The 16,787-nt window shown below is 39.6% G+C and overlaps 1 protein-coding gene across 2 annotated transcripts in view; it reads right to left on the bottom strand.

Moving 5' to 3' along the window:
• Positions 1-16,787, bottom strand: part of PPP3CA (protein phosphatase 3 catalytic subunit alpha) — a 197,155-nt gene that overhangs the window by 28,936 nt on the left and 151,432 nt on the right. For both annotated transcript variants that reach the window (XM_056333780.1, XM_056333790.1), the window contains exons 6-8: positions 15,961-16,100; positions 6,165-6,242; positions 4,198-4,292 (exon numbers count right to left, since the gene is read on the bottom strand). In XM_056333780.1, coding sequence (XP_056189755.1) covers positions 4,198-4,292; positions 6,165-6,242; positions 15,961-16,100 — 313 coding nt within the window. The remainder of the gene's footprint in view (positions 1-4,197; positions 4,293-6,164; positions 6,243-15,960; positions 16,101-16,787) is intronic.

A 16,787-nucleotide genomic window follows, 5' to 3' on the forward strand; every position in this document is an offset into this window, starting at 1 on the left:
GCTTTTCTCTCTCCCAAAGTGCTATTATTTCTCAAAGATCATCCTTGTCTCCAGGTATGTTACTCTGCCTTTTTCCAATATGAAAATAATTTTCCTGTTAGATCCATTTGGACCAGGTACATGTCTTAATGTGTACCTATGGTATACCACACGCTGATTCTTCATACACCCTTCGTTGATACACGTTAACAAGCATACTGATGTACAGCTGGTTTTGATTTTTCTAGTATCCCAGACTCCCCTGCATACTTTCTATGTTTCTTTCCTTTGTCATCTGCTTTTCCTTTCAGCAACACTATGTATATGTTGCAGCATGTTGGAAGAAACATCTTGTCATTTATTTCGATAGCTTCGGATTCTCTGGTGGTTCTCTCATCACTACAAAACCTAATCATTTCAAAGTGTTCAAAAGTTGTCTGTAGACAGCTAGTTAAAATTGTTCACTCAGCCAAAAAGCATGCACTTTCTGAAGTGACAGCCAGACACTAAAATATGAAGTATTGCAATGATTTACAAATAAATTGCCTGCCTCTGCAGAACTCTGGTAAAATCTTTCACTTTTTTTTTTTTGTTGTTGTTTTTTTTGGTTGGGGCACAAAAAGCATTACAGCAAGTCCTAATTAAGGCATTAAGAAGTATTAAATGTGGGAATGAAAATTTAGACAAAGCACAAAGCCAGCAGATCATACAATGCAGTAATTTTTGATATAAATTTTTGACATATCTGTTGATATAAACAACTTCTCCTTAAATCCAGGGGTAAAGCTGTATTTACACAACTTTCTCAGGGTTTCTTATAAGTACAGCCTTCCTCCAAGACCCTGAAGTCACAGGTAACTACTGCAATCCAATTAACATTTATCTTCTTGCATAAGGATTTTTGATCCTCTCCAGAAGGAGTAGTCTTAGAAAATCATCAATGCACCAGTACTTCTTATAATAAGTTTTAATAATAGTCTTAAAGTATCCTTTTTATTTATGCCTTTTAGTAGTCCAAATGAGAGCAGAAATGTTTGAGAAAGCTACGGAGGCACTGAAGTTCAGAATTTGCCAAAAACATATGTATAAATTCCTCCTCCCCTTTGCCAATGCTCTCCATAATAAGGATTACTGAAGGCATTAACAATAATGCAGAAGGATAGTCTTGAAAGAAGAGGGACACTAGGCTCCCCACATCTAGGTAGTTTCTGAGTCTCTGAAAGCATCTCTCTCTTGTCTCCATTAACCACACAGGGAGCCCCTGACAGGAGCCTCCTAATTGAAAAACCTAACTTTGGCACCTGAAGTTACGCATGTGTGTGGGCTGGGGTTGCGACAGGACCAGCAGCCACGTGATGGACAAATTACACACGCAGCCTTCACAAGGGAATGGCCAGTAACCAAAGGGATACACAAAACTCCCTTCAGTGCCAGAATTCAGTGGAGCAAAGCCAAAAGAGATTCCCATAGTGGGTTGGTACTGTGAGACAGCCCATACAGAGGGTACACAGCAGCACTATTGACAGCAGATATGCTGAATGTACTATTGTTTAGATAGTTTACCTTCAGCTACTCCTGCTGAGCCTCCTTTTACTCTGGGAATGTTGCCCCCCTACTGCTCTTTGAGGCCGTATCTGATCCCAGTGGCTGCTCTCCAGCGGGGATTGAATAAGCCCTTAGATAAAGTTGGCAAGGAAGCTCACTCCCCTTCTGAAGTACTTTCAAGAAATACAAGAAAATACATCTGCTTTAACAAGTACAAGAACTATCAACCTGGGGTAGAAAACTAGCATTCCAAGCCCTTTGCAGCTTTTTAAAAAATGTGTTTATCTTGAGCAACACTGCATTTAAAAATGACCCATTCATGTCAGTGGGAGCTGGAGCCTCTCAGGAATTTATTTAGGGTGACTTTACTAGCTAAGTGACAATCAGAAGCATACTAAGAATGCATACTAGAAAGGAAGGGACTTACTATCCTTTTCCAAGGACTGACAGTAACCAAAACCTCGAATGATCTGCAAAAATCAATCAGGTTCTGCACCAGTGCACAATGAGTCAGCTGGCGCAATTGCCCTGTAATACCCCTGAATGGAAAAGCTTTCCTTCACCTCCTGAAATCAGTCAGTCAGAAGCTTTGTGTTCTTAGTTAATTCTTCTTCTGCAAATCAAGGAAGCCAACAAGCAGCCCTGTTTTGGACTGACTCAGGATGATGGTGTTTTTCTTTCTTGAAGAGGGAAGCAAGCATTCCAATGCTATCCATATGAAGATGCATGAGCAATACAGCATGAAAAACTACACGATGGTCTTTAAATGCCAAGAGCCAGTGCAAGCAGTCACACGAAATAATGCATCAAAACTTCTAATGAGAGAAAAGGAGGCAGTTAAACTCAGCAGAAATTCATTACAAAGCTGCTAAAGGTCAGCCTGCAAATTTACAAGTCACACATTAAAAGAGTAGCACACCACTGCTGATCTCAAACCACTGCTGATCTGCCTGAACTCGCTCAGAGCAGATATTGCCAGCTACGCACCCAAACTTCAGCTGTGACCACAGATAACCAGCACCTCTCAGCAGCTCGCCTACAGCCTTTCACGAGAAAAGGCTTTCCACTAGTTTTAAGACCTGCCTGACACAGTGCATCACCCTGGAACAAGGAAAATGACCTCCTCTTCTAAAATGGAAATAAACAGAGGCACTTCTCTTCGCCACCCAAACTCCGTGCTTTCAAATTCAAGATTTTGAATATTGTAAGTCATTGCTTTACATTTAACATTTACCTTCATGACAAAAATCTCACACTGTTCACCCATTGCCTTCATGTGCACAGAACTGCTGCCTCCATGCATTAAGAAACAAAAGGTGAACACCTTCTGTCACCTTACTTGTACAAACCTGTCATCAGCCTGCCTTCTGCCCAAAGCAGCCAACCCAGAGACTAAACACACTTTTCCACCAACAGCAATGATGCTGCCAAGAAAATTAACACATTCCTTGTTTCATCCGGCACTTTTTGGGCTGCTAGCAGAGTCCATATATTATTTACTTTTACGAAAGTGGCTACTGACAGCTCTGTTTGCATGTTTTTGCAGAATGCTTTTATTAATTTCTGCACAAGTTAATAGACATATTAAGAACACTGACGTGTACGAACCCCATTTCCTAATACTGAAGTGTTTCCTTCCCTTGCATACAGTTCATGGTATAACAGCTTTTAGATTATAAGTTTTAGAATATAAAATTATGTCAGAAAAAGTTTTCCTTAGCAAGTAAAAAAAAAAAATTTAAAAATTGCTTACTTACTTTGCAGGCAAGCACCCAAATTACAAATGTCTCTTCTCAAGAAAGATTGATCTCTTTGCAATGGAGCTACTTTCAAGAATATATAGAAAAAAAAAATGTCTGTTTTGCTCACAGAGGAACACAAATAACTTTAGCTTTACTGGGAATAGGAAAAAGTAAACATTACTGCTCATTCCAAGATATAGGAGGACAGGTTTATTAGAATGCTTTATTTTTAGAAACATGATTTTTTCCCCCCCTTCTTTTACAGAAGATTTCAGAGAATACAAAAAACTAATAAACTCAGAGAAGCTGCAAATACTCATATTCAGTGGAGTTATAGATTGACAAGTGACTGCTTTTTTGTGCAGTAATTATTTTTTTTTTGGCTAATGATATTTCTTTTCCTACATAATAGTTTTCCAGTGATAACCCCCCCCAAAACATAAAGGAACTCAGACCATATCTATTCCATGCTTTATCCACTGATGATCTGTCAAAGTGTGTTAGCTGGCTAGAGGGTCTGCATATACAAACTACATTAATGTTTTTGGAAAGGAGCAAAGATGCAAGTAATTAATTGTAAGGAACACTTGGCTTTGAACATCTCACCCACAGCATTTCTTAATATACTTCTATTAGTTAATAGAGCTGTTTTCAGTTTTGCTTCCTGTGTAACATTTACTTAATAACTTGCAGTCAAGATACAGAAATATCCTAAGGCATATTAGAATCTACAGTTATGTTCAGAGACATACATCTGCCTGTAATAAATTTAATTAATTTGTATTGTTTAACAAATGGAACAGGCAAGAGCTAATAAATAAAGAAAATGGGCATGAACTGATAGAGAAAGGAGTGAAAAGGAAAACCAGTGTAATATGAGTTAAGACAAGTACAGTCCACTACATATACCAAACAGGAATTAAATTCTTACCTTTGTTATTGTATACATCTAGATAGTTTGGTGCTGAAAAAATTGTGATTAGTGAAGGGAAGCCTGTTGTCTGGCTTTTCCTGTACATACGATACCTAAAAGGAAAGAGACAACACTAATTATTGCTCAGTGTTGCATGTATATTTGTCACTGACCAACCATAGTGCAAAAACCCCTAGTACATTACTGCGCTGGCTGGTAACAAATGCCAAGACAGAAAACCATGCATGTCTGCTTTTAAAAGCCATAGAAAAAAATATTTTCTGCAGGTGTATTCATTACATTCATTTGGGATGGCTGGGGATGCAACACCATGCTTGAAAGCTGTGTCTCCGCCTGAAACTTGGTGAGCTAGAGGTGGTGTTTGTTACGAATTCACTCAGTGCCTGTCCCTGAAGCCAGGTGGCCTCTGTGCATGCACCCCAGGACTTTCCCTCTGTGGGACTGCAGGTGAAGGCAAGCACCAGCACGTGCCTTGGAGATGCACAGAAGTGCCTTCAGAAGTGCACGTCCTCCATGCCCCTCCAGCTGCCTGCACTCTGCGCATGCAAGCGATGGCAAGGCCAGGGGAGATGGAAAGTATGAGAAAGGGAGGGGAAACAGGGGATCCAATATTTTCGGTGCTGTGTCTAATCTCATCCAGTCTATTAGCCAGTGTATGAACGCTTTCATGTTTTCATTACCTAACCTTGCTGCCTTATGAAAAATAAAAGCCTTATTGGACCAACGTATAATCAATCGAGCATCAAAGCTGCAAGCAATTGGAAGCAAACCAACCAAACAGTGCTTTTGTCTTACTAAGACACAAATACTGCTCTTTAGTCTTCAACTACAAGAAACTGAAGAAAGTGACAAATATCCACAATAGTTGCACTGAAACTATTGTGTAGTTTCACTGCAATCCCTTCCACAAAATTTTTTCACCCTTTATTGGAAAGCAATACAATAAAAATGAAATTTCATTACCCATGAGTATTTCATGCCAGCTATTTTTGTCAGAGTAATAGCTTGCTTTTAATTGCATTGAAGTTTTTAAGTATGTGACAATTCAAACATTCAGAATAGCTTTTTATACGCATAGTGAATATCGACCTCATTCCTACAATCTTGCTACTTTATCTTTTATCACTATTCAGGTTGGGTAAAATTTCTACCTCCAAATAAACACATTAATAATTTATGCAAGATATGCAAAGCTATTTATTCAGATACTAATCCTTCATTAACATCTCAGAAGTATGGTACAGTTCAATGAATAGATAGGGTTTGGTTGGGTTTTTTTTGTTTGGTTTTTTTGGGGGTTTTTTTTGTTTGTTTTTTTTTTTTAAAGCGGCATAAGAAGTTGTAGCTTTACACTAACAATAGTTTCATGAGAGAACCATCAACACTTGATGCTTGACCTGGGCTGTTTTTGCACAAGTGTCTTAATAAACTCGTTAAATTGATTAATGATAGTCCTGCATTAAATCATTTTTAGATATCACGCTCCACAAGTTTATTTTCTTGATAAACTGTATAACCACCAGGCCCAGAAGTCTCAGGTAGGTATGAAAGACTTGAATGGATGACAGTTATGGCCTTTGTGAGCCAAATCACTTCCAAGGCATCACGGCAATCAGTGTGTCAGAAGTCTCAGGAACATTTGCAAAACTTCTTTTTTCTGAGCTGAATTTGTTCTCCTTCCCAACTCTGCCACTCAAGTAACTTTTGGTCATTTTATGCCACTTAAGATCACTAAGGCTAAGTAAGTGGGATATATGAGGGTTCATTAAGTCCTGTAACTCAGTAATAATAATGTAAAAGACATTCTAATGCCAGTGTACGTTTGTTCAGCATTCATAGAAAGTGAGAGCGGTTGCAACTTTAAGTTTTCCAGTTCATTCTCGCTCAGTTCTTTCTTTCCTTGCTCTGTTTGACAATGGTAAGCCATTATACATTATTAGTGCCCCCTCTCCACACACACTTACCCGGCATCCTGGGCTTCATGAGCTCGGAGTATAGATAACAAGTTATTGTGCTGTAGGAATTCACATACAGCAGGGTAACTGTTAGAAGAAAATAATAGCACCTGTTATGGCATTATCAGAAGCACCACATTCAGCTCCAGCTTTCAAAAATGTTTCATCCAACATGCATCATTCATGAAATCAGCCCCTGCTCTGCCAGCAGATTTCAGTAGAGACAACACTAGCAGCAGCACCTTCTTTAATCCCACCCCATAACTGTGTGGAGAGGAACTCTGGAATGTTGCAATTCATTGCATAACAACAACCACCTTGTTTCTTGTCAGAAAGAAAGTAATTTCATTATACCTTAAGATTCAATGTACTCAAAAAAAAAGTGATACAATGGTTGCTTGCAACAGAAAAACGTCCTCAGCCACTAACTACAGTACCCACAGGCTGTTCATCGGCACCAGACAATGAAGTGGTGTGCCGAAAGAGAGGGAGAAATACAGAAAGGAGAAAGGCAAATCAGTCTCCAAACTGGAGACTTCTGATCTTCTGAACTTCATCTCCTCGATAAACAAGAATTATTTTTCCCCTTGGCAATTTTACATGTAAATTCTGTGACTTCTGAAATCCCCCAAATGTGCCGATTGAATTCCAAGACAAGTTCTATTGTATGAATGAAAAAAAAATATCATCAAGTAAAAATGGTGATAGAGGTATCTCTATCATATTTTTCATTGCACATGGACAGTGTTGTTTGAGGAGAACAGAGGAGCCCTTTCTTACAACCTCAGCACTGTGAAAACCACCCTTACTGTTTAAGACACTGAACACTTACGGAAATCACATACACGAAAAACAAAACATAGCACAACCTGAATGCAGCTTTGACAGCACAAGTGTGAAATATTAAGTTTTCAGAAAAAAACTACTTAAAATTATACCTAACTGTTACAGAACTTAAAATGACTCCACATTTCGTTGCTTTTGAAAATAAGTTTTTTCTGTAACAACTGTTTTCTTCTTGCTTTTAAACCGCTGATGAGACTCCATGCCTGCACTGAAGGATAAAAAGCACGATGGCCATCTATCATTTCAAGACAGGAAGCAAAACCTCTCTTCTCCTGTCATTAATAATTTAATACAGAACCCCAGAAAGCCAGATTCCTGGCTTCTCCTGTCAAAATCCAACTGTAGCAAGAACAAAACTGAACAAAGAACCTGCATGGAAGAGGGTAACGGTGAAGCGGCACTGGAATAAAGAAAGACTTCACAAATTTGACAAAAGGTTACCAGGAGCCTAAAAAAACACAACAAAACAATGCTAAAGGGTGGGAAAGACTTTTTATTCAGATGACACCTAGAGCTCTTCCCTTTCCCCCCTCCTTGGGCCAGCCCTATATGTTTTGTTTTGCCTTATCCAGATTTATTTCCCAGCCTTGAAACCAAGCGATCGTTCAGCTGATTGTTTTATATTTCATGACCTTTCAGCAGGGTGGGAAGTGGGCACCCCTGCAAGGTGGCAGGTGACCTCACCCACACCCCTGCAGCCCAGTGACCCTATGTCTGAAAGGCACTTCTGAACTGAACATTGCTCACTGGCAAGTACGCAGCATGGTATTGGCACCGTTCTGGCTAGCAGCTTAAAGGAGTCGCATTTTAAAACACTGATCTCGGGAGTAACCAAGTGTTACCGCCTCCTGTCACTATCTGAATTTACTTCCAGTCCCAGAGGCTGCCTGCACATCAGCAGCAAGACAAGCTGGCCAGGCACAGGAGTCTGAGCTGGTACTTTCCTGCACCCCCCTGTCCGACTGGAGCTTGACCAGCTCCAAGCACCCTAGCTCCAAAGCCAATGTGGTGGAGCTGCAGGCTGGCACATGTGGAGAGTTGGGCTGTTTTCTGAGCGCAGCCTGCCCCAGGGCAACATCTAACCTGAGACCAGGACCAAAACACAGCTTTTCCTGGATTTGAGGCCCAGGATGTGACACACAGACATTATAATTCCCTCTCTTCTCATTGCTGGGCAAATTGGAGAGCAACAATCAAAGTCATTGCTCAAAAAACCCCATCAAAACTGGTGGCAAAAGGTGTAAACCTCATATAGCAGCTCTGAAACATCATCTGACAGTCGTAGAAAAAGCGAGATAGACCCTACATTAACACCCATTCCCCATATTTATTTTCCACTATCGATTCAACTCTCCCATTGTTCAAATAACAGAACAGTTGGAAAGGTTTAGAGAAGGAAATACAAGGTGTTGGGGCAGACATTAAGGCATCTCCATGATCGCTCCTGTGCTGGTTCTGCAGCACAATGGGCTCACAGCGTGCCTGTAAATAACACAAATTTGCAGAGTCTCTGAATCTCCAAGTGTAACTCACATACAGGTATGTTACAGGATCGTACATACCATCAAAGACCCTGGCAAGAGCAGACCGTTCTGCAGTACCTTAGGGGCAAGATGCAGTCATACAGTTATATTACGCAAAATACTTAAGTAAAAGCTGTTGCTAAAAATACTGAGCAAGTTAAAAAAAAAGTATCTCTCAGCTAAACATTACACAAGAGACCTGCTGTCCCAGCCATGATTTCATGGACCACCTTCAGAGTCCACTTGCAATTGCTTAAGAGACCCATGAATTTCAACTTCATGCATTAAACAGATGAAAACTCAAAAAAAAAAATAATGCAAAATCTAATGCATCATCTTCCTTCAGTTTATCCAAGAGAAATGCTACGGCTTGCTTCCAGTCTTCCTGGATATTTTGCAAAGCTGAAATGTCATTTGCAGCTAGAGGCTACAAATCCAGTAGAATGGTATATTGCTGGTTTTGGACTTGACCAATCTAGCATATATTCTCAGCTGCAGGTTTGGTATTTGGAATTGTCTAAAAAGATTGCCATTATAAAATAATTTCAATACCCAAATTACGTGGGGTATCATTTTGGCAACTGCAGTGATCTCACATACACTGACAGGCTGCCATTCAAACCACTGGCAAATGAGAACTAATTTGCATACATTTATTTTCATAATTAATTGTGACTAAATGTAGACTTATGGTACATGTTGTTTAGAAATTTTTACATTAACTTCTGAAAACTGGGGTCTATAGTGAAAAATCTGATAGACAGTTGATTATGTTCATTACCCATGCAGCTGCCCAAAACGTCTAGCCTACTACTTTTTCCCCCCCTAGTATTCTTTTCATCCAGTGTTAAGTACTGCTTTTAAAGTAGATATAATGAAGTGGTAAAAAAATGCTCCTGAATAGACACGATAGGCTCTTCTTTCCATTTCAAAAGTACAAAAGTGGTGTGGGTTTTTTTTATTTCTTAATTATCTTACTCTTCATAAATCGTGGAAAATAGACTTCTACTAGCAGAATTTGGCTGATTCTACAGGTTCCACACCTAGAAAGGCAGAGGTGCTACATAGTGCTCCATGCAAATACACACACACACACAAAAATTAAAATAAAAATCTGGCTGCCATCTTCTCTTCTAAGTGAATAGCATGGTATCTGCAATGAGCAAGCACTCATATACCCAGAGCACTACAACCTATGAGCAGTCTATCTGGATATTTTATTTTTAAAAAAGAAGCAGATCAACTCTCAGGCATTTTTCTTTAGCTATTTGTTAACGCTGGAGCTGGGGAGAAGCAAAGTTTCATCGTATGCAGTTATTATATATGTTATACCAGTGTGACAATAAATAAGGGGCTTTAATTTCCAGCACTTTCTTAACATCAGTGTGCTCCTGCCCAAATGTAATTTCACATTAAACAATATTCCCTCAACACAAAAATACATGCCTTCCAGGTAAACAGCAGGAAGTCCTGCAAAATGCCAACAAAATAGATATTATGGCAAAAGTTATCAGAAACTAGCTCCAACAGAAAATACTTCTGCTTGGAAATTTTTTTCTAGTCTTTCTAATGAAAATTATCATTTTGTCATCAAATTCCCTACTAGTTTTTCTGATTGCTACCCTTCCAGAAACACTCTCCTCCTTGCCCTCCTTTGCAGAACCCAGACTGTAACTCAGATGAGCCAGAAATAAAGCAGTTGGCCAACAGGGAAAACAAACAAACAGAACCCCCCCACGCAACAGGCTTTTCCAGAACGACCCAGCCTTCTGCCTGTGCTTCATGTGTCATGTTGAATCATGGAAGAGCAGTGACTCACAGAGAAAACAAAATACCCCCCCTCCCCCCGTAAAAGCCAGAGATGTTACTCCCCGTGGAGTATGTGACTGATATTCCCTACTTCAGCACCCTTTTTTCATTAAAATGCCTCATGCATAGTGTACTAGTTCTGAGGTCTCTTTTGCATGATCACTGATTACTTCTACACAGTTTTGGGAGAGGAGCAATACTTTGCTAATGTGAACCAAAATGGCAGACGTTTTCAGATTGCTCCTCAACCAATAACAGGAAAAAACTGGATGGATTTAATTATATATATTTTTTAATATTCTTCATCAAACCATTAAACCAGAGATGTAAATGCTTTTTTAAAAAGAAGAAAATCAAATTTAACCCAACAGCTTCTCTAAGATTACATGCACATATAAAAACAGGCTTTCAGCAAAGCCCACAAGCCTCACACTTCAGTCTCCAAAAGGCAAATGCTTTTGGTGCTCTGTCCCAGGCAGCTCCGAGCACATATCTTTCCACGTGCTTTTTCTTGCCCTTAGCTGTGCTGTCTGCAAAGCTGCACTGAGAAGCAGAGCAGAGCAGAGAACTGCATTGGGATTAGAACAAACATGTTATCTTTTTTGCAGAGTCATTCTTTAGGCTTGGATATATTCCCAGGTCTGATGGAGCACATGAGCAATTCTACCAATACAGCTATGCAGATAATGTGAGGGCAGCAAAAAGCTTCTGGCCTGGAAGAAGGAAGAGTGGAAGAGTAGTTTAAAATGCTGCTACTGCAAAAAAAACCCCAGAACATTCATACAACGCTGCCTTCACCCTGAGGTGAAACATGGTACAATCTTCCAAAGCTTTTAGCAGATATTTCTCTAGTCCTTGCATACTCACAAACTTAACAAAAGTAAACCGCTGAAATGATGTGCTGGCAGTATTATTCTGCCCCAGAACATCTGTAAAGCCGAACCATTTCACTGCTATCCAAGGCTGGCAAATGAACTTCTTGACAAGTCTGCAAAACTAGTCACTCTTTGCCACTGCTAACCATTCTGCCTTTGCTTTTGAAAAATGTAACAACATAGTCAACAGCCAAACAGCTTTATAAAACTCAACATTCCTTAAGAACTGATAGTAGACTCACTATGAAAACCCAAGGCTGGACCACCACGCCAGCAGAAAACTTCTGAATATCTGCTCTGCTTCTGAGGCCATCCATTGACTTTGGCCAGGCTCATGCCACTCTCATGCTCTTGTTAACAGTCAGTAATTAACCAAGCCTTATACACATAAAGGATCCCAGAAAGTCAGTGTTAAGCTTGCACATGTGCTTACTCCTGATAGGAAGCCCTTGATATACTTTACATATGATAAAACACTGCTAATTAACTCAGTGGTGCAACCAAACTCCTGATGTTCTTTACCAGAGCTTTGACAATAGGGAAATGAAACAAGCTGGGTGTGGATCCAATCACAATTTTTCACAGTTAGAACCATGCATGCTCATAGTAACTTTGTCCAAATGTGATGAAAGAATATTTTAATTCTTCATCCATCCAGTAAATCTTATGGGAATGATGACATTCCCTGTCCTAGTGTGGCTTATAAAGAAAAGACTTTTCCCCACACCTTAACAATTGCTTAAACCCAATTGCTTAACTTAATCCTTAAGTTAATATTATTTTCAGAGAGAGAAGTCCAGCTGACTTCTTCAAGCTTTCTGATCACTGGAAAAAAACTATTCTCAAGACTGTAAGTAGCAGGATATCTTGCTAAGTCAGATAAGTTTCTTATAGAAATGCCTGGGAGTTACTTTGCCACTCGTCCTCGAAATAAATGCAAAGAGTCATTGGCAAGATCAGTACAGCCAGCTATGTGCAACTAAGTATTCAATAAATAAATTCAAGGCAATAGTAGATAGTCTGACAAACAAAGAGGAAAACTTCTTTACCAGCTGGATCAGCTGGAAAATCGGCAGGGGAAGAGAGGGAGGAACACCACTCAGGGACAAATTAATTCCCTCTCTTGTTCATAAGATTCCCTGAATAGGACATTATTTTGGGTACGGATGAAAGAAAAGCTTCACTTCATTAAAAAACAGCTCACAACTAGCACCCAGCTATTTCTACTTTTTCATAAAATTGCACCAACATGACCATGACTATGAAGGATGTACAACCTTAAATTTCAGGAAGAGGAAAGGAAATCTCATCACTATCACTCCTTGCTCACTTTAAAGTCCAGAGAACATTAATAGATTTCCAAGATTTACTTAAATTTCAGAGTTACTTTTCACTGTGGCATTATACTATTGCTGTTTTCAAGGATCCATAAATTTCGACAATCCACATGGCAAAATGCTGCTGCATGCAAGAGGCTTGCATTAAGCAGTGACTCCTAGCACCCTTGAAAATTAAGCTGACTGTTCTTTACATCTCTAAATGACAGGTTAGGCCTGTGGTTTCAAGATCTGACATTTTACAGCGCTAGCCATAACAGTTTCAAGAAGTCTTACACAAAAGGAAACTTCTTGAAGAAAAATCGTGTCAGTTTGAAATTCAATAGGCTATACGTGAGCAACCACCTAAGGTAATGCACTGAGATGCTGGTCAGACTACTGTAAGCTACAATCTTTCTACTTTCCCATTTGTATTTACCTTATACAAATGGCTCAACATTTCATAAATGAGTTTTGGCTGAATGGAGATGAATTCATGTATTTCTGAGCTGGGAAGTCCTGTTAATATGTTGTATGTACACAGTTAGAAAGCCACAAAACTGTCATTTTCCTCATAGCATTTTGTTGTAGGAAGTTTAAATCACAGAAAAGACATTTGAAACGTGCCTTTATAATGAACATGTCTGTTAACTGTAATAAATGACTTTCATTTTATTTCTTGCAATTAAGCAATCAGAATCATCTAGAAATTTTCCTGCCTCACATGTGTGTCTGAAATCTTCCTGACCTTCCTTTAAAATGCCCACTGCTACCTTTTAACTTCCCTTTCTGGAAATGACTGAAGAAACAAAACAAATTTTATTCACTGAAGAATAAACACAGTCCATCCACCCAACAGACATTCTTGAGGGAGGACTGCATAATTCAGTCCTTCCTTTACAAACGTAGCTGGCTACAAACTTAGGGAAATTCACTCCTTTTCTCAGGAAGTAATCAGAAAAGGCAAGCAAAATTAGATGTTGCATACCAATGGATACTTTTTATTTTTTTTTTCCCCCAGGGATTATCATTAGGTGAGCAATTAACGACCTTCCAGAGAAACGAGGCACTTCTATTAAGAAGACACGAACACTTGCCTTTATATAATCCCAGATAGTGTGACTCCAAGCGTCGTCTGCTCGCATCATTAAGCAGTTACATGTCCCTCACGCATGACCTGACAAGTAGATATCGTCCAAATACCTCCTTTTTTCCTGAAACACGCACTTTTCTCATTATGAGTCAGGACACAGACTAGATCTGGTATATTTTCAGGATAAAACTGATACATATTTTAAGGAAATTTTATGGTAATTTTAAGAAACAGAACTCTGGGGGGAAAAAGCCAACAAAAATCTAAGCGCTCTTCCAGTGTACAGTAAGCCCTGTATCTAAGCGCAAGGCATGTTTGCAAGGTTTTTCACTTTTGTAAGAGAGGTTTACGAGGGAAAACCGCTATTACTCACTGTTTGCGGTGCCTGGGAGTCCCAGGCACACTCTGGCGTTCGGTGCTGCTGAGATGAGGAGGAATGATTTCAGCCCTCAGAGTCATAAGCCCATTTATGCACCGATCAATTGTTTGCAGCAGCATAACACCTTCTTTCATAATGAGACAGAGCATGTTTATGGAGTCCCTTCCAGTCATTATTGATCCGAAGGTGGCAGTGTGACTGGCCTGCACAAGGTGCATGCCAGCAGCCCAGGCTGCACTGCAAACTGCTTCCTTCTCAGTCCAGCCCCACGCTGCAGCAATTACGGCTTGACAGAAGGACTAGGAAAACTAATTTCTAGAAGTCAAACCATCTGCTACCTTCCTAACTAACGTTACCAACAAGGAGGCGGTTGATTCCAGCAGCCCTGTCTCCTGGTTACTGGTGGAAGCCATTGATTTACTTCTGACATGTTACTAAACAGCTACAGGTCAGCTATGTCCAAGGTGAGATTTTCCAAGATAACTGAAAGAGCTGGATTCCTCACTTCTGCTGAGCTTGTTGGGAAAACTTAGACTTGCTTGTCACTAGCATGGGCTGAACCAGAACCGCACCCTCTAAAAGGTTCAACCACCCCTTAACACTTCAATAGCATCTTCACATTTCTTCCGAACAAGAAGTATTTTTTTTTAATTAAGATGTCACTGGATACATTGCTCATTTTGCCATTTAACCTCCTCCCCTGCCAGTTTTGTTACTCTTGTGTCCTTGTAACAACAACAAAAAAACCCCAACCAAACAAAATACGCAACAACAGCAACAATAAAAAAAACCCCAAACAAACAAGAAAAATCAAAATCCCTCAAACCCGCCACACTGTCAGAGGAGGGTATAACATAATCATCGCCACTGTTCACGAGGTAACACAGGCCCGTCCTATGGGGAAGACGGAATGGAAGTACTGCTTGGAGGTTCTTCTCCACCACTTCAAGCACACCTAATGGGGTGTCCTCTGCCTGCTGCCTACAGGACTCTGTCTACAAACCAAGCTGCCTACCACTAGAAACAGAGAAAGGCAGCAGTCATCACCCAGGCACCACTGGGAGAAGGGAACAGTTTGTTGCTTGCTTTGGTCTCCCTGTGCATTGCTAAAGAGGGGCCAGGGACATGTCCCCTGGCACGCAAGGAAATCCGCTCCTTTAATGTGCAGGAGAGAGAGTCTTCTGGCTCCTTACTAAGAGAGAGAGAGAGAGAGAGAGAGACAAAAAGCCCCTACACTCAAAGGACAATTACCACGAAGTAGAACAGAAATGGAGAAGAAGGTTTCCTTTAAATAGTCACATTTACATTTGTTTTAGATATCCTTCTATCCCCATTACTATTACGTTTTCCAGGAACATTCTCAGTTATGTTTTAATAACAAAGGTCCATAGAAAGCAATAATTTTGAAGATTATTAATGTGATGTCTTTGCAGCATTTAAGTCATCATATGTTTCTGTAAGAATGTTACAGGCACCAACGCTGTTCAAATCCTGAACTCCTTGGGAAGAACTATTCCCAAACAAAAACAAAAGTTCGATAAAACTGAGAGAAAAAAAGTACCCGTGTGTGGGAATTCACAATATTTACTTACCCTGCAGAGTGATACGGTAGTGCATTTTCCAATGCTGGCATCTTTCATCGAAAATTAAGTTCTAATTTTCAAACTAGAGATGTAGTTACCTATCCCTTTTAAAAAGCATCACAGTAATTCCCTAAATTACAAGAACAGCCATAAACACAACACACAGGCTTTGGTGAATAAAATTAAATAATTTTAGGGTTTCCCAGTTGTGGGTGAAAGCAAGATACAAACAAACCAAGCATGAATTTACCTGAAAACAAGGCAAGACTGCAGAAAAAAAGGCCCAGTTGTCTAGTGCCACAAACTTCAAGCAAATGTTTATATACTGCAAAACCAGAACAAGTTCATGTACAGAAACCCATTCAAAGTCGTAATACTCACCTGTAGAAGTACGAGCACCCCCTGACTGTGTTGTGAGTAAAGTGTTCCTGAGTCTTCTCATTTCCAAAGTCCTCCAGTGGGTCTGACCACAGGATGTCACACATAGGTCCGTACGCAGGTGGTTCCTTGAAACGATCTAACTAAGAAAAATAGGAGACAAAGAAATACTAACTTCTTTCAACCATGTATCAAAGAAACACTGAAGCAAAGTTGCCCTTTTCATCCCATGGGTGGGTAAACAGAGACCCAAAGCAATCTATTTTTCAGTTTTGGGCCGCTCTCAGCTTTATAGCAACCGATTTTGAGTAACAGTAAAACACTCCTTGCTAACACCGACAAAGAGGAGAAAAAACAGATATAACCAAAAACGAAGAGATACAGTAGATTGCCATTCTATATAATTTTTATGTGGAATTCCCCCCCCTTTTTTTCTACTGTATTTTGCAATCATTTCAGTAGACAAAAGAGAAGATGGTATTTCTGTATTTTGTAAATTTTTTTAACATCATGGCACTCAATTTATGTGCGTGAGGCACCTCAAGAAAAAAATACTGTAGTTATTTCAAAGCAAGTTCCCATTTTTATTTAAATAAATTTTCACAAAAAAATCATATTTAAATACCAAGACAATATCTCTGCATTACAGCATCTTGCCATGATATTCTTGTTGCTCTCATAACATTAACCTTAATCAAGCAGCTAAAGCCTCCTCTTTCTGCCTGACTACTGGTATTAAAAAATTCAAATTATATGGAATCTTACTGCGAATAAGACAAAGCATGCAAAATACAGAAATATTAAAAATCAGCATTCCTTTGCAAAAATTC

The sequence above is a fragment of the Falco biarmicus genome, chromosome 1 (assembly GCF_023638135.1).
Source record: "Falco biarmicus isolate bFalBia1 chromosome 1, bFalBia1.pri, whole genome shotgun sequence".
Taxonomy (NCBI): Eukaryota; Metazoa; Chordata; class Aves; order Falconiformes; family Falconidae; genus Falco; species Falco biarmicus.